Source organism: Rhineura floridana, chromosome 2, assembly GCF_030035675.1.
Source record: "Rhineura floridana isolate rRhiFlo1 chromosome 2, rRhiFlo1.hap2, whole genome shotgun sequence".
Taxonomy (NCBI): Eukaryota; Metazoa; Chordata; class Lepidosauria; order Squamata; family Rhineuridae; genus Rhineura; species Rhineura floridana.
In genome coordinates, this window is record NC_084481.1 from 16,629,009 (window position 1) to 16,647,193 (window position 18,185).

At 41.0% G+C, this 18,185-nt stretch overlaps 1 protein-coding gene across 4 annotated transcripts in view; it reads right to left on the bottom strand.

The window, feature by feature from the left end:
* Positions 1–2,740, bottom strand: part of PARD3B (par-3 family cell polarity regulator beta) — an 894,180-nt gene extending 891,440 nt beyond the window's left edge. For 2 of the 4 annotated variants that reach the window (XM_061607919.1, XM_061607920.1), the window contains exon 1: positions 1,607–2,739. In XM_061607919.1, the coding sequence (XP_061463903.1) occupies positions 1,607–1,726 (120 nt within the window). In that variant the 5' untranslated portion in view covers positions 1,727–2,739. Of the gene's footprint in view, positions 1–1,606 lie in introns of all 4 variants that reach the window. The other 2 variants (XM_061607918.1, XM_061607921.1) reach the window with 2 other exon arrangements.
* Positions 2,741–18,185: the final 15,445 nt, after the last annotated feature.

The window sequence follows — 18,185 nt, forward strand, 5'->3', positions numbered from 1 at the left end:
GCCCAGTAGCAAATGGGCAGCCAGTGCAATTCCTTCAGCAGTGGAGTGACATATTATTGTTATGTTGGCGATACCATGCCCCAGTGAGCAGTCTCGCCACTGCATTTTGCACCAGCTGCAGCTTCCGGACCAACCTCAAGGGCAGCCCTACATACAGCACATTACAGTAATCAAGCCTAGAGGTTACCAGTGAGTGGACAACAGTGGTTAGGCTATCCCGGTCCAGAAATGTCCACAGCTGTCTTACCAGCCAAAGCTGGTAAAAGGCACTCCTAGCCACTGAGGTCACCTGGGCCTCTAGCAACAACGATGGATCCAGGAGCACCCCCAGAGACTATGGACCTGCTCTTTCAGCGGGAGTACAACTCCATCCAAAGCAGGCAACTGACAGATTATCTGAACTCAGGAACCACCAACCCACAGCACCTCCATCTTGCTAGGATTCATACTCAATTTATTGGTCCTCATCCAGTCCACCACTGGCTTGCACGGCCTCTCCCAATTCAGATGTTACAGAGAAACAGAATGTTTTAAATGTTTTTATGTTATTATACACCACCCTGCTGTTTGCAAGAGGGTGGTATATAAATACTTTTATGAACAAATAAAAATAAATAAGAAAACAGCATAGGACTGGAGTATCTGTTACATCTGTCACATGGATGTCAATGAAAGCAACTCTCTCCAAGTGAATGGTCTCCACCAATCCTGCAACATTAAGAGACACATGGAGCTCAGCTATAGCATTGTTGGCCTCTTCTCCATACCTCCTCCAGCAGCAGCATGAGAACTCAAAATGGGACAGCTGGCCCTACATAATCATCGCTACTTGATATTACAGGGTGGGTGAAGATTACTCACCACAAGGAAGCTGGTTTGGGTGGCCATCACCTTGGCAATTGTAACAGATGTTCTGAACCCTGGGATGCTAAGAAGTGACAGATACAAGAATGAAGTGATGCAGACCTTAGCAAGTCTATAGATGTTCAGTTTAGTAACCTTTGGCCACTTCTGGTATTTAGCTTGGAAATAAAGAAAAACTGCTCAGTTAACATTGAAGTTTGTGACACAGGAAAATCTAGGGAAACGTTTAAATGAGAAACTGCAAGTCTAACCTTCCAATTGCAGCAATTCATGCAAAATATTTGGCAGTGGTGTTCAGAGTATTACTACAAGTTCTTGCCTTCAGTATATCCTAAAGCCACTGTCGGCTGGGCAACATCTCACAAACTCTAGACCACATCAGTCTACAAGTTCCAAGTTTGACATTCCTGTTTGCAACAAACATTTTCCCTTTAAAAGTATATCCACCACACATGACACTAGTTTTTTTCCTTAAAGGAAGTCATACAATATGACTTCAATATTTTTGAAGGGAAACTGACATAGAACATCACAATCCCACCTCTCAGCTTACACTGTAGTGTTATTTCTGACAGCAGTCTACCATCTCTCATCTACATAAAAAGGCCACTCAGCTAAGCACAATATGTTTCACCTTCAAAATATGTATGCAGGTAACAGAAAAATGCACCCAATCACCTTGCAGGCAGGAGTTGCACCAGGTGACTTTGCCTATAATGGTACAGGTGATGACATTCCTTACCTTTTCTTTGGTTCTCAGGTATCTCTGGAGAGCCTGTTGCGTTAAGTCTCTAACCCGAATCTGTCCATCCTTACAGGGAACCACAATCCCTGTCTTGCCAAAACAAACGGTCACTTTCATCTCATCCAGATAAAAATAAATTTAGATGAGGGCTATGTTTTTAATGAGGGATTCAAAAGGAAAGGGGGGAAGTCGTGGAGGGCTTTGCTAGCAAAGGAAACAGAATAAAATTAATCCTTCAAAAAAGAAAGGAAAACTCTAAAACAAAACCCAAAAGCCATGATGGGGAAGAGGGGAGAACAAAACTGAAAACTCCTCTCAGCAGCAGGTGTTTACATTTGACCGGGGCGGGGAGAAATAGGAAAAGAGGGCAAAACCTGCTTGAGAACGGAAAGGAAGCAGGCCCTGGAGATGAAGGCAGGCCAATCAGCCCTTGTGTTTGAGACCAGCGAAACGGTATCAAAGATCATACACACAACTTTGCCAGGGAGGAGGAATTACGCCAAACTAGGTCTACTCCATGGAAGGTAGAAGCCGAAACCCAACCACACACACCAGAAGGATGAAGAGAAAGAGTTGAGCGAGGGGTAGGTAAGCAAGCAGCCTCCTTCTCCTACACAAACCAGATATGTGAGAGTTTGGAAGAAGCAGGCAGATACGACCCCGAGGCTAGGTAAAAGGTCGAGCCTCCCCCCCCCCCGGGCTGTTCCCTTGAGGAGGCGGCAAAAGCCGGAAGAGAGAAGAGGAAGCGCCTGCTCTCTAGGGAAAGGCGCAGGCCGAGCCTGGGGATACAGCAAAGCAGACACGGCCGTTGCAATAGCTACGGCCGCCCCGCTTCTTGCCCGGGCTGAGCTCGGGGAATGCAGATAGGGTTTCTTCCCGCTCCACTCTCTCTCTTTCTCTGTGGGATGGCTGCCGTTGCTGAGTGCGGGCCCTGCCGCCGCCTTTTCGACTCCCGCCCCTTCTCCCGCGCGCGCACACGCTGCCCGGGTCTCTTCCCCTCGCCCGCGCGACTCAGCGCTCAGGCATCCCGGGAACGAATGTAAGCTGTGTGCCTGTTTTGCTTCCACCCCAACAACCGAGCTCGGCCAGACTCTTAAAGGGGCCGCAGCATCGCCTAACCAGCCCTCCACCGAGTGCTATGAGGGGACCGCGCCGCACAACACAACAGCAACAAGTACTCTCGCCTGGAAGACGGGGAAAAGAAAACTACGCGAGATATCCCCTCCCCGCTCCTGACCAAGTTGTCTTGGAGTAGTTAGCGTGTTCTCCGTGCTCTTCTTTAAAATGCCGGGATGGGACTAACTGAGAATCTGTGCATGTTTACGCGGGAAATGAGTGCCACCGAATTCACCAGATTGCCTGCTTACAATTTTATGTATACTTCCATGCCAATAAGACTCACTAAAGTCTCCGAAAGGTTTGCTTCTTCCCGAGTAAATATGCACAGGAACGGGACTGTAAAGGCTGTTCTGGTAAAAAAAAAAGGGGGGGGGAATGACGCGCACCAACTTTTTGGATTGATTTATTACTTCAGATTACTTGATCTGGAAAAAATGTTGCCTTTTGCGTCACTTACGCAGATCAGAACCGTTGCTTCTCAGGCTGAAATAAACGTACTGAAGGAGGGGAGGGTTATTCTTCTAGAATTCTTCAAATATTCCATGTAAGTGATCAAGGCGAGTTGAAAGAGTGATGAGAAATCCAATCTTACGTATGCTTTGCTCGGAAGTAAATCCCACTGTTGAAGGGGGCTTACTCCCGGATAATTCGTAATTACAACATCTCTAAACCGTATGAATCGAGTTTGCCTGTGCCATCTCTGACTTTTTAAAGTCTAGATTAGTTACCATCCCACATTATTTCATTTAATTTGCTTTAAATGTTTGAGGTGGCTAACAGTCAACTAATAATACAAAGAACAAAATTCCAGAATAAAATAGCAGTAATAGAAAGCAGATCATTAAAATCACAGGAGAGTAACAGTGTCTTAACCTGATGTTGGAAGATTATAAGGCTGGTGACACAGATGTCTCTCCAAAGCCCATATTCATCAGCTAGACTGTGCCACCACAGCAGAGTTTATTCCAACCTGCTGCTAGACACACTTTGAGCAGTGTAAAAAAATGTGTGCAGTGTGAAATACGTTTTTGTGCAGTTCAGTATATAAGGTTTAATAATAAACTAGAATAAAATTAATTTTCTAAAATAAGAGAAAGAAAATTAAGATAAATACTGGTTCCTTTCAAATTTCATAACCTTTTACTAATAGTCAGCACCTTTTTGGTTAAAATAAAAAAGTGCTGTGGGAGCCAGCACAAAATGGTTGGCATGGGCAGCAAAAAAGAGGGGCCAGTACTCCGTTCCAGTGAGTTTTATCACAAAATTTGTTGTTGTTGTTGTTGTTATGTGCCTTCAAGTCTACTACGACTTGTGGGGACCCTATGAATCAGCAATCTCCAAGAGCATCTGTCGTGAACCACCCTGTTCAGATCTTGTAAGTTCAGGTTTGGCCTTCCTCTTTTTTTACTCCCTTCTGTTTTTCCCAGCATTATTTTCTTTTCTAGTGAATCAGGTCTTCTCATTATGTGTCCAAAGTATGATAACCTCAGTTTCATCATTTTAGCTTCTAATGATAGTTCTGGTTTAATTTGTTCTAACACCCAATTCTTTTTCACAGTCCATGTATGAACAAAGCTCTCCTCTAACACCACAATTCAAATGAGTTGATTTTTCTCTTATCCACTGTTTTCACTCCCCAACTTTGACATCCGTACATAGAGATTGGGAATACCATGGTCTGAATGATCCTGACTTTAGTGTTCAGTGATACATCTTTGCATTTGAGGACCTCTTCTAGTTCTCTCACAGCTCCCCTCCCCACTCCTAGCCTTCTTCTGATTTCTTGACTGTTGTCTCTGTTTTGGTTAATGACTGTGCCAAGGTATTGATAATCCTTGACAAGTTCAATGTCCTCATTGTCAGCTTTAAAGTTACATAAATCTTCTGTTGTCATTACTTTAGTCTTCTTGACGTTGAGCTATAGTCCTGCTTTTGTGCTTTCCTATTTAACTTTCATCAGCATTCATTTCAAATCATTACTGGTTTCTGGTAGTAGTATGGTATCATCTCCATATCTTAAATTATTGATATTTCTCACTCCAGTTTTCACACCTCCTTCATCTCGGTCCAATCCTGCTTTCCGTATAATATGTTCTGCATATAGATGAAATAAATTTCCATTCCAAAGCTGATCTATCCGTGAGCTGTTTGATTGCCTCTGCTGAGCAACTAGCTGCCCTTGCCCTCTCCAGTAGCCACCATGCTATCAGGCTACCTGCTTCCATTCCAGCGGGTCATGATAAGAACTGTAATTTAAGAACTGGCACCTGAGAGTGCTTTTTTCCTTGTTCTTCCCTGTCCCTTTCCCCTCATGTGTCATGCATTTACATTGTTAGCCTAAGAGCAGTTATTTAACTTTTGTAAATTGTATTTTATTGAGGTATTTTATATTGTATCTTTATATATGTGTTTTTTGTAAGCCGCCTTGAGGGCCTTTGGCCAAAAGGCAGGGTATAAATAAATAATAATAATAATAAAATTGGGTGACAAAATACACCCGTCTCACACCCTTTCCAATGGGGAACCAATCAGTTTCTCCATATTCTGTCCTTACAGTAGCCTCTTGTCCAGAGTATAGGTTGCGCATAAGGACAATCAGATGCTGTGGTACCCCCATTTCTTTTAAAGCATTCCATCGTTTTTCATGATCTACACAGTCAAAGGTTTTGCTGTACAGGGTGATTTTCTTCTGAAATTCCTTGGTCTGTTCCATTATCCAACGTATGTTTGCGATATGATCTCTGGTGCCTCTTCCCTTTCTAACCCAGCTTGGACATCTGGCATTTCTCGCTCTATATATGGTAAGAGCCTTTATTGTAGAATCTTGAGCATTACTTTACTAGCATGGGATATTAAGGCAATAGTTCAATAATTACTGCATTCCCTCGGATCCCCTTTCTTTGGAATTGGGATGTATATTGAATGCTTCCAGCCATTGTTTAGTTTTCCATATTTCTTGACAGATTTTAGTCAAAATTTGGACAGATTCAGTCTCAGTAGCTTGTACCAACTCTGTTGATATGCCATCTGTTCCTGGTGATTTGTTTCTTCCGAGTATTTTAAGAGCAGCTTTCACCTCACATTCTAAAATTTCTTGTTCTTCATCATATGGTTCCTCCGTGAATGAATCTGTCATCCTGGCATCTCTTTTATAGAGGTCTTCAGTGTATTGCTTCCATCTACCTTTTATTTCATCTCAGTCAGTCAGTGTGTTCCCCTGTTGATTATTCAACATCCCTGCTCTTGGTTTAAATCCCTACTCTTGGTTTAAATTTCCCTTTCATTTCTCTAATCTTTTGGAACAGGGCTCTTGTTCTACTCTTTCTGTTGTCCTCTTCTATTTCTATACAATAACTATTGTAATAGGTCTCTTTGTCCCTACGTATTAGTTGCTGTATGGTTGCATTTAGGGTTCTGAACATATTTCTATCTCCTTTTGTTTTTGCTTTCCTTCTCTCTTTAACCATTTGAAGAGTTTTGTCAATCATCGAGGTCTTTCTTTTTAACTAGATATATGGTCTTTTTGCATTCTTCCCTGATAATGTCTCTGACTTCACTCCATATTTCTTCTAGTTCTCTGTCAGCTAAGTTTAAAGCCTCAAACCTGTTCCTTATTTGATCTTTATATTCTTCTGAGATGTTATTTAAATTGTATTTTGGCATTATGATTGCTTTGTTGTTCTTCTTTAGCTTTACTCTGATTTTCGATACGACCAGTTCATGATCTGTACCGCACTCTGCTCTTGGTCTTGATTTAGTAGAAAGTATGGAACTTTTCCATCTTCTGCTACCAATTATATAATCCATTTGATTCCTATATTGACCATTTGGTGATGTCCACGTCTACAGTCGTCTTTTTGGTTGCCCAAAAAATGTGTTTGCAAGAAACAAATTATTGGCTTCACAGAATTCAATAAGTCTCCTGCTTCATTTGTCTCTCCTAAGCCCCATTTCCCCACAATTCCTAGTTCTTCTCTGTTCCCTACTTTTGCATTCCAGTCCCCCATGATTATCAGCACATCTTGTTTTGGTGTGTGATCAATTTCTTCCTGCACTTCTGCATACAATTTTTCCAAGTCCTCTTCTTCTGCGTTGCTGTTGGAACATAGACTTGGATGATGGTTATGTTAATAGGTTTCCCGTTTAATCTCATTGATATAACTCGCTCAGACCTTGCGTTGTAGCTCCTAATTGCTTTTGCTACATCACTACTCATTATTAAAGCAACCCCATTTCTTCTTAATTTCTCATTTCCTGCATAAAATATTTTGTAGTTGCCTGATTGAAAATGTCCCATTCCCATCCATTTTAATTCACTCACACCAAGTATTATAATGTTGATACGTTCCATTTCTTGCTTGACAATTTGTAACTTTCCCTGGTTCATGCTTCTCACATTCCATGTTCCTATTGTGTGCGTCGTACAGACTGACATATCTATTGCAGTAGGTAAGTGACAATCTGAATCCACCTATGGAGCCAGCCCCCACCCAATTCAACTAGCTTTTAAGTAGCTATGTCATCTGAATCCACCCTAAGTGGAGGAGTAACTAATTCAGTGAGGGGGAATCACAGCTTTGGAGTTCTATGCCTATTCTAATGTGGATTTATCTAAACCAGGGATGGTCAGGCAAAAGACAGCCAGTTAGCTCACTGTGACTCCCACATGCATTTTATTTGGGCCCTTCTGATAAAAAACAGTTTCCACACATCAGGTTGCACCTCTTCTTTCAAAGACTTTGCATCCAATATGAAAATGAACATATTTGTATGCAAAACTAGGTCTAAGCATAAGAGTTTCATATCTTCATATCATACTGCAGATGGTGCCAACTTTCTTACAGAGCTGGCCATTTCCCATCCTGTGAAATAGGGTGGCCAAGACTACAAACACTGGCCAGTTCTACTCTAGTTTAGTCAATTGGATCAAAACATCTCCCTATTGCCTTTTATCCTTCAATCCTTCATTGAAGGCAATGTGCTTTCTGGAAAAAATAATAATGGATGGAGGATAGCTTTGCTGCTGTGCTGTTGTCTCCTTCCTAGCGCTGGATGATGTTTGCTCAAGATTTGCATGGAAGTGGAACCTGACATTGCTCTGCAGTCTAGCTAAAATCTCAAAAGAAAGTGGGAAGACTAGCTGCTGAGGCATATCTACCAAGGAACTTCTCCTTTGCCAGTGTTAGCTCAAGTAGGATTTTTCTCTTTCACAAGCTGAAGACTAGATCACAACTGGGTGCAGGCATGTTAAATCCAATATCCTCAGCAGGATATCTTTAAAAATAAGAATAAAAAATAAACCCTATTGTGAATCCAGCACAATGTGACACAAGAGAGCTGTGATGTTTATAATCAGTGATGACATTTGCACAACTTTGTTCTAGAAACCATTGCAAATTTCACTTCTCCCATTCACTGGTGGGGGGGGAGAGATACACATTTTCTCAGAACAATTGTGGTTGGTTTATGTGCTGGGAACCATATCCCTAACAGAAGTCAGTACTAGTATTCCTTACAAGTAATGAATAACTGTACATTTGAGGTTCTAGAAATTGATATTCTAGAAAGACTTCCAAATCTCTCTCCACCATGTTTACTCTAAGAAGTAAAAATAAATACATTAGCTGTGGTGACATGTGCCTGTAATTAGCTATTACTGAGGCTGGTGGATCACTTGAGGTCAGGAGTTCGCAGGTGCTATGGGCTATGCCCATTGATGGCCACACTAAATTTATCATCAATATACTGATCCCCGGGGAGCTGGAGGCCACCAGGTTGCCCAAGGAGGAGTGAACCAGCCCAGGTCAGAGACGGAGTAGGTCATGCTGATCAGTACTGGGATTGTGCCTCTGAATAGCCGCTGCAGCCTTACCTGAGCAAGACAGTGAGAACCAGACTTAAAAAAAAAGCAAATATATTCTAATTAATGCAAATATGACCTTGTCTGTCTTCAGCCACTCACAGCAATCAGCTTATGTGTTCCTCTCTGGCCTCCACCACTCACTAAGATATTGTATAAGTTCTATTTTTAAGGCTATCTTTTGCTGCCATTGTTAGACCTCTGATTTTTTTTACATTTCTATATAACAATTATGCATTATAAATTGTGTGTGTATATATGTGTGTATATATGTGTGTATATATGTATATATGTATGTACCGGAAACATTTGGATTGGAAGTGTATGTAAAATGAAATATCAGTGGCTATTCTATCTTTTAGCTTTTAATGTATATCAGGTCGTTTAATTGTTTAATATGTATGCTTTTACTGTTTTTGTGATTCTATTGTATTTTATCCTATGTTGTGCACCGCCCTGAGAGCCTTCGGGCTGTGGGCAGTATAGAAATCGAATAAAATAAATAAATAATAAATATTAATCAAAGAAGTCTGCATATACAGCATCTGGCCAAAGTATTCTTACTCATCATTAGGCTGCCAGAACAAGTGGTTCTCGTTGATCTTCAGCTGTTGCTGGAAGTGAGGCATGGTGGCTCATGGTGCTAAGTCAAATATTCTTCATGTTCATAAAAAGAGCAAAATCCTCTGAAAAAACTCTTTATCCCATCCTTCTCCATGGCTGTTTACAACAGTTTTCAGCTACTTATTTCCCACTGTTTAATGCTTCTATCACAGCTTTGGAAGTCATTTTTTCTGTTTCACGCCTTGTTGGATCTTCCCAGTCAATCAAGGATCATGTAATGGGGGTAATGATGTCACAACACCATATAATCAAATAGATTTAGCTATGTTTTGGTGTCACTAAGGGAAATGTAGCCCATTAGAATGGGGACAATGGTTCCTGTCCTAGGTTACTCAGGGGAGCCTAGACAATCAAGGTTTACTCTAAGACTTATTTCTCTGCCAGTTTGCAACAATCCCAAAAAATTCTGAAGGGGGCTTTTTGATTCTGACAAAAATTTTAGTGAAACTATCTCTTCTTTTAGTTCAGTACTGGTGGTTGGATGTACTGCTACAGCAAAGTCTACTTCTTCACATGTTCTTTTAAGATCCTCCACAAAGGAACCATTAGGAAGCAGCCCTTGCCTCTTGGGAGATGTATTTAATTCACCTAGAACCACTAAGTTGGAGTAAAAGTGTATCTTTTCAGTTAATTTTCACCATGTAGAAGAGCTTTCTTTATGTATTGTATCGTTCCAATTAAATCTTCACAGAAATTTCACCATACAGATGCATCACATCAGTGTTTTAAGAGCCTTAAATGTCCCATTCCATAAGTAGGTTACTTGACTCTAGAAGGGGGAAGGACCAAAATACAAAAATTAATACATAGCCAATAGGAATTAGCATGTATAAAATCAAGCAAATTCAGGATGAATACTGAAGAGGAAAAGGATGTCTGGTTAATTGTACCCAGTTAGACATAGCTGATAAGGACCTGTAGACATTCCCATTTTCCTTAGCCTAGTTGTACACGGCCATCTGAAATAGCCTTGCTGAATTTCCTACTTCTCCACCTTTTTTTTAAACCAGGGACACTCCCTTACATTATCCTTTCTCCAGATGGTACTTGTTTCTTGCACATACTTAAAATATGCCAAGTTCCCTCTCTTTTTAACTTCTGCAACTATTTATGTATGAGCAACAAAATATGTAACATCATAATTTTAACAGTGTCTTCTCTGTTTCCAGCCATGTTGCCCTACCCTACCCCCTCATCTTCTTTACTTAATAGTGCAACATTCTGGAATTATACAGCCACGAGAGTGGCTGTATACTATAGTCAGCAGGGATTTTTCACATTCCGCAATGTTAAATGGAAAATATCCCCCCATGCCATTCTGAGGCTTCCCCATAAGCTCATTTCAAAACAAAACCTTACAAAACTTATAGTTCTGAACTCAGAAACGCTTGCTTAACAACCCTGTCAATTTTCATGGCGATACACAAAACAGTCACAGAGAATAGAGAGTTCAAAGTCTAAAAAGAGAGAAAAAAACTCAGAGCCCTTTTGGACTTTTTTCTGCGAGTTCTCATAATCTGTTGAAATTCATTAAAAATCAGCCATGTTCACAGAGTACCTGTAATCCTAATACTGACCTTGCCCCATACTCTGACCTTCATCTACTGCAGTTTAAAAGTTAAAAAAAAATGCCTGGTTGATTTTTAATTAATTTAAGAAATTTTGGCTGGAAGCCTATTATAACACGGGGCATGCTCAGTAAGGACCAACTGTCAGTGTTCTAAAAGCCTCACAGCTGCTGGGCTTGGCTAATCAGAGGGCCACACCCACACCAGACTTGATTTCACTTGAGACAGTCATGGCTTCCCTCAAAGAATCCTGGGAAGTGTAGTTTGTGAAGGATGCTGAGAGGAGACTCCTATTCCCCTGAGAGAATGGTTTAACAGTCAGCCACTCTGATTAAAGGTCTGTGAGAGGAACAGGGCATCTCCTAGCAGCGGCATCACTAGTGGGAGTGTGGGGGGGTGCGGACCTCCGGTGCGCGCTCTCCCAGGGGCATGGACGAGGTGGCTGGACTTGCGTGTGCACGCGCTTGCACATCCGCGCTCAACGTCAGCCACCCCCGTCCATGCCCCTGGGAGGACGCACGCCGGAGGAGCACTCAGCCGGGGAATGCCGGTGCGCCTCCCTCACCCCTCCGACGCTGCTCATGGTCTCGCCCACCTCCAAGGAGGAGTTGGAGCAGCCTTGCTGGGCAACAGCGTGGGGCGGGGCAGCTCTGGGTGTCACCCCCCTCATGGTGACACCCGGGTGCAGGCCGCACCCTCCGCACCCCAGTAGTGACGCCCCGTCCCCTAGCAACTCTCAGCACCCTTCACTAACTACACTTCCCAGGATTCTTTGAGAGAAGCCATGATTCGCTTTGAACCATGGCTTTGAGAGAAGCCATGATAAATTGTTTTAAATTGTTTTTAAAAGATGTGTTTTTAAATTTGTATATTTGTTTTTAATGTTTTTAGTTATTGTAAACCGCCCAGAGAGCTTCGGCTATGGGGCGGTATATAAATACACTAAATAAATAGATAAATAAATAATGATTGTCCAAAGTGTAATAGAGGCCTGGTGTGGATGTGGCCAGGGACAGCTTTGTTTTAAATTTGGGTGGGAGGTAGGGTTACCAGGTTCAGGGCCTGAGACTGATCCTGTATCTTTAGGAGAAGAGAAAGTCAGCCAAGTGCCGGTGTTCTTGCAACATTGTAATGGGAAAAACCACAAGGTAGAATTGTCCCTTCCCCCTGCCCAACTGTGAAAGATACAGAAGACGTCTTGGTTGGCAGGCCCAGCCTGGTCAGTTCTACCTATCGTAATCATGATTGCATAGGAGTATATCCGATTCAACTCAATAATCATACAAATGATCAGACCTGCCTTTTCCCTCCTTCCCCTTTCCTCTCCCTTTCTCCTCGCCTCTTCCTTCCTCCGCCTTCCCTGCCCACTCCAGCCCTCCATCCCTCCCCCCCAGTCAGTTTTACCTATCCTAAGCATGATTGCACGGGAGTAAATCCCACTGAACTCAATAAACATGCAAATGACCACATCTGTCCTTCTTCTCCCCTCCCCCTCTTGCCTGCTCCCATCCCAGTCCTCCCCTCTGCCTTTCCACCCCTCCCTCCTCACATCCCCTGTGGTCAGTTTCACCTATCCTAAGCATGATTGCCTGGTGTGTGTGTGTGTAAATCCCACTTAATAAGCATGCAAATGATCAATCCATTCTCAGCAAACTTGCACAGGATCCCATTTCTTACCTCCCAGATTTAAAAGCAGGGAAATTCACTACAAATACCCTCCCCTCTCCCTTCCTCCTCCCCTCACCCTTCTTCCTCCTTCCCTGCCCACTCCAGCCATCCCTTCCCCACTCTCCTGGTCAGTTTTACCTATTCTAAGCATGATTGCACAGGAGTAAATCCCACTGAACTCAATAAACATGCAAATGATCAATCCATTCTCGGCAAGCTTGCACAGGATTCCATTTCTTACCTCCTGGATTAAAAAGCAGAGAAATTCACTAATAGGCAAAAATCCTTGTGGTTTAAATATGTACCTATAGCCCACAGATATTTCTATCCAACTTTAAAAAGCAGGGAAATTGGGCAGCTATAGTCAATGCACCAGGGGAGCAGGAGACCTGACGACCTCTCTGAGATATTGTACTGCTCTACAAATTTGTCAAAATGCAAACACAATTTGGGTTGGTCTTTCACAGTCCAATCCACTTGCTGTGTAGCTTGGAAGAATTTGGTAACATGTGCCTCTGAGCATATGGTGAGTGGTGGCAACACCTGTAATCAGCCCAAAGAATAGAAAGAAGATATGTCCTGTGCTGATCTTGTTTTAGCCGGGAGGAAGCAACATTATTAAGGCAGTTGATATAGTTCATTTGGTCACTTTATATATGTCTGATTTACTTTGCAATTTTAGTGAAGTTTTCTATAGGAAATCATTTTCTTTTGCTTTTGTTTCGATGAATATGTGAAGTACAGCAACACTTTGCAAAATTTATACTAAAAAAACTCCAAACATAATTGTGGAGTAATGGCACTAACTTCTGCAAAATAGTCTCCAGTGGACCTCAGAAGTGTCTCAATTTGCACAAGACAAAACAGTGGGAGGTGAAATATATTCTAGCAAAATTCTAGGTGTGCTTTATGTTTTTAATTGATCATGAACACCTTGCCTTAAATAAAGTGGTTTAAACAGAGCAGGCTGAAAACATGCATCCTCTTTTTTCCAACAACTAGAGTCATTGCTAAAGTAGCAGCATATTGTAATCAGTCTGATTTTACATTAAACTGAAGTTTCAGGTCCAACTGTTAATGCACCCAAAATAGAAATAGACCATAACCTCCAGTTTGAAACAAAAAAGGCTATCTTCACCATCATATGACATTGACCAATAAAAAGGCTTTGAAATTAATAAAAATAAATTTGACACAGATTTCTAGGATGAATAATGAGGGAAATACAATTTTCTAGTTTAGATTCTCTGTAGAAACATTAGTAACACAGGAAAGAAGCAAAGTAAGAACACCAACAAACATACAAAAATATAATTCTCCATCTTTGGAGATGGCATGTGTTGCCACCACTCACCATATGCTCAGAGGCACATGTTACCAAATTCTTCCAAGCTACACAGCAAGTGGATTGGACTGTGAAAGACCAACCCAAATTGTGTTTGCATTTTGACAACTTTGTAGGGCAGTCCAATATCTCAGAGAGGAGTTCAGGTCTCCTGCTCCCCTGGTGCATTGACTATAGCTGCCCAATTTCCCTGCTTTTTAAAGTTTGGTAGAAATATCTGTGGGCTATAGGTACATTCTTAAACTGCAAGGTTTTTTTGCCTATTAGTGAATTGTCCCTGTATTCTGTTGCCATCTGTGTTTGCCCCAATTTTTCTGAAGGGAACTGCATGACCTATTTGGTTTTTGTCATAATTGATTGCACTCCTCCCTAATATTTTTACACACAACGAAGTTATATTGCTGAAAGAAATGACATAAATTGTGTATTCAGAAGAAAAATAGATGATTGCATAACAGAAAGATTGATGTATGAAGATTTTAGAGCTTGCATCTAGAGACTTCTAATCCAATTAAATCCTATCCGTGATTACGCAGAAGTGAGTGCCACTGATGTAAAAGTATGTACGTGGTTATAGCAGGGAGCAAATGATACATGGAGCATGCACACATAGTATCCTGGCATTTGTTTTAAACTGAAAAGCCATCTGTCTTTCTGTTACTGCCTGCAGTTTTCCTCCACAAAATCACTCTTCCCCTTCACCTGCTTTTCCAAATGAATGGGAGTAGATGCCAACTACAGCATCAAGTGCTATTTTGCTGCTGCTGTTATTAAATGCCAAGAAACAATTCATGTGTCTCCCACGTGCCATTGAGGCCCCATCTGCATTGTGCAGGGCTTCCTAGGAACTGTAGTTTGTTAAGGGTGCTGAGAGTTGTTAGGGGACTCCTATTTCCCTCAGAGAGCTGCAATTCTCAGAGTAGTTTAACAATCCCTCTTCTCAGCGAACTCTGGGAATTGAAGGATATTTTGGGGAAAGTCATGACTAAAGGGTATAATTGTGCAAATGGAGCCCTAGTTCGGTCCTTAGGCTACCATCCTGTGTGCATTTCCTTCAAGCCTGAGTAGTCTGTAGGCCAGGGCCTTATGGAGAAGCAGGGCTTCTGGATCTACATATAGGAGCTGTGCATGGCCCTCACAAAAAAAAAAGTGGATATTTGGTTAAAATTGATTTTGTTTCTTGATACCAACTACAGACTGGCAGGAAAGAGGCAGGGAAATAAAGCAACTTCAGGGAAACAATTTAATGCCCTATGGAGGTCTCCTCTTATAGATTATTGTGCTTTCAAGTACAAGAACATTTACAGTGCAGTCTTATACTTGTCTACTACGAAATAAGGCTACATTCACACTGTACATGTGTTATGCTTTAAACAGTCATGGCTCCCCCCCCCCAAGAATCCTGGGAAGTGTAGTTTGTGAAGGGTGCTGAGAGTTGTTAGGAGACTCCTCCATACAGAGCTACAACTGTCTGAATGGTTCAACAGTCAGTCCCTCTTACCAGAGAACTCTGAAACTGGTAGCTCTATTTATTTTATTTATTTTTATTTATTCAACTTTTATACCACCCGACTAGCAATAGCTCTCTGGGCGGTGAACACAAATACAATAAAATCACAAGTACAATAAAATCACACAATACAATACAATAGAGCGTATAAAAACAACACAAACTAAAAGCAATTAACAAACTAAAACCAATTAAGGGGAATAAGGGTCTCGTAACAATTCTCAGCACCCTTCACAAATTGAAAATGGAAATGGACTGCCTTCAAGTCGATCCCAACTTATGGCGACTCTATGAATAGGGTTTTCATGGTGAATGGTATTCAGAGGGGGTTTACCATTGCCTCCCTCTGAGGCTGAGAGGCAGTGACTGGCCCAAGGTCACCCAGTGAGCTTCATGGCTATGTGGGGATTTGAACCCTGGTCTCCTAGTAAGTAGAATTGTCAATGCTTAAACCAGCTGCTGTAGCTGTGTCTTTAACATCCGCTTGATGTGTAGGCATTAGGAGGTGACAACATTAATATTCATGCTGTGAAAAGCTGTTCCACAGAAATTCCACAACCAGCTATCTGAATTTAGAACTAGCAATATTAAGCTCTACTGTATTTATTTAGTGATCAAAACCATGTAATAAATTACTGGGCTTGGATATAATACTATATTATAGTACAGAAATGGGGAATCTCAGATATTGTTGGACTTCAGCTCCCATCAGCCACAGCCAGCATGGCAAAAGGTCAAGGATGATGGGGGTTTTAGTCCAACAACATCTGGAGGCCCACAGGTTCCCTACTCCTGGTTTAGCATTGTTGCATGAACCTGCAGCAACTCTGAAAATCATGGAGAGCACTTAGCTTAAAAAAAAATTGGAAGATTTCACACTTTGTCAACTGAATGAAAACCTTATTCATAGGGTCGCCATAAGTCGGAATCGACTTGAAGGCAGTACACATCACACTTTGTAAATGGAGTTCCAGTGGTACTGCTCAAGGGCCAAAAATTACCCTGAGGATTCCAGCTGCTGATCCCAGAATACATACACTTCTTTAATCCTACTGTCATCTCTGATCAAGTGGGTGGCTCTCCCACACCACCTTCAATACTTGGGAATAACTATTTTCTGTCTACAGGTAAACCTGTTTGTCTGACAAGTCCACGGTTGGTTACACTTAATGTGTTCATTAAAGGTCATGCACATGTTAATTTAGAAGTGTTTTGCACAGCAGCAAGTAGTTATCACAATTAAAAAATAAATTATGGTATCGGCAAAGCAAGTTAGCTAGCAATGGATTATGTTGGTAGTTATCAGTGAAATATATTACACAGAGAATAAAAAATATAAGATATAATAGTATTATAAAATAAGATGCACTAAAGCAAACATTTGGAATGAAATGCACAATAATAAAAATCAGCTTTGTGTACAAGACCCCCAGGTTTTACATTAGGAGGATTTTCTTGCCATCCATCACAGTAGGGAGTATACTTCAAAAACTGATGACATTATTTTAATTATGCTGATGTTTCACAGTGCTCCCTGTTTTACCTGAACAGAGTATTAATACCCTGCAGAGGTGGTTATGCACAAGAAAACTACAGAACATAGAAAGATGATCAATTGAGAACATATATTTAGCAAGATTCTAAAGAAAAGAGTGTTGATTAGTAGTGATTAACTATACAAGTAGGGAAAATGCAGTGATTAGAGTTCAGAGAATTGATATACAAGAAGCTGTGTTTCATATTTTGGGGAGCTGGAATGTGCTTGATATGCAAATTTATCTATGCTATTTATTTCGATTTTCAGTGCTTGCTTCAGTAAATGAAAAATCTGAAGGCAATGATTTTTGTGCCAAACTTGTTTATTTGAAATGTGATCTGTAAGTGAAAAAATAGATTCTCTGCCTTTTAGCAATTAATGTTCTCAGAGTCATTAAACTTTCTAAAAATAATCTCCAAAGGAGATATCTTTTGCTTATTCATTTCTCAGTCTTTAGTTAAAGGAATTCTAATGTTATTATTACAGTTTTGAGACCTACTTCCAAATATAAAACAACCAACATAAGCATTATTTACCAGAACTTCACCACTATTACTGTTAAGATATCACTGTAGTTTATAGGTCCAATTCAGAGGTGATACCAAATTATAGTTTGAACTATACCTATGCCAGATTTGGATATAACATCAGATTATACACCATAATGAGCCTTGAGCTCCCTTTGAGCACAAGGGGAGGAAATGTGAAGCTACTAGTTGCGATTTGCAACAAATCACAGTTTTCTAATTCATCCAAATACTATATGGAAATTGTAGGACTGTGAAAACCATAGTTAGTTAAAATACCAGGATATCAAACCAAGTTAGGATGTGGTCACTGTGGGGATGTGGTCATAGTTTATAACCCAAATCATGATTTGAGATTCCAAATCCAACATGCAAAACATATTTTAGAGCAACTTGTTTGTTTTCATTTTCTGTTTTCACAGCATTCAGCTTCAAAAGTTTGTAAATTCACTTCTATCTCCTTGGTAAGAGAAGCCTCTGGAGACAAAACTAGGGGATAAGTATGACTTCTCAATTTAGACAGTGCACCAAATCATGACTGGCTGTGCATATGATATTGTAATTTAAAGGTGTAAAGGTTAGTGTCCCTAACCCGGACAGATAGGCGGCTGAAAAATAAAATTTATTATTTATTATTATTATAATTTTAATTTTGCTAGTTGTTTATGTCACTACTATTGCAATTACATTCAGTGATATACGGGAATTACGATTTACGAGTAACATTAGTACAAAAAATTACTAAGGATTCTGTATGGTCTGGTACAGGAGGAGGTTCATGGGCGTGACACCATGAGTTACCGCTCTGGGTGACACCA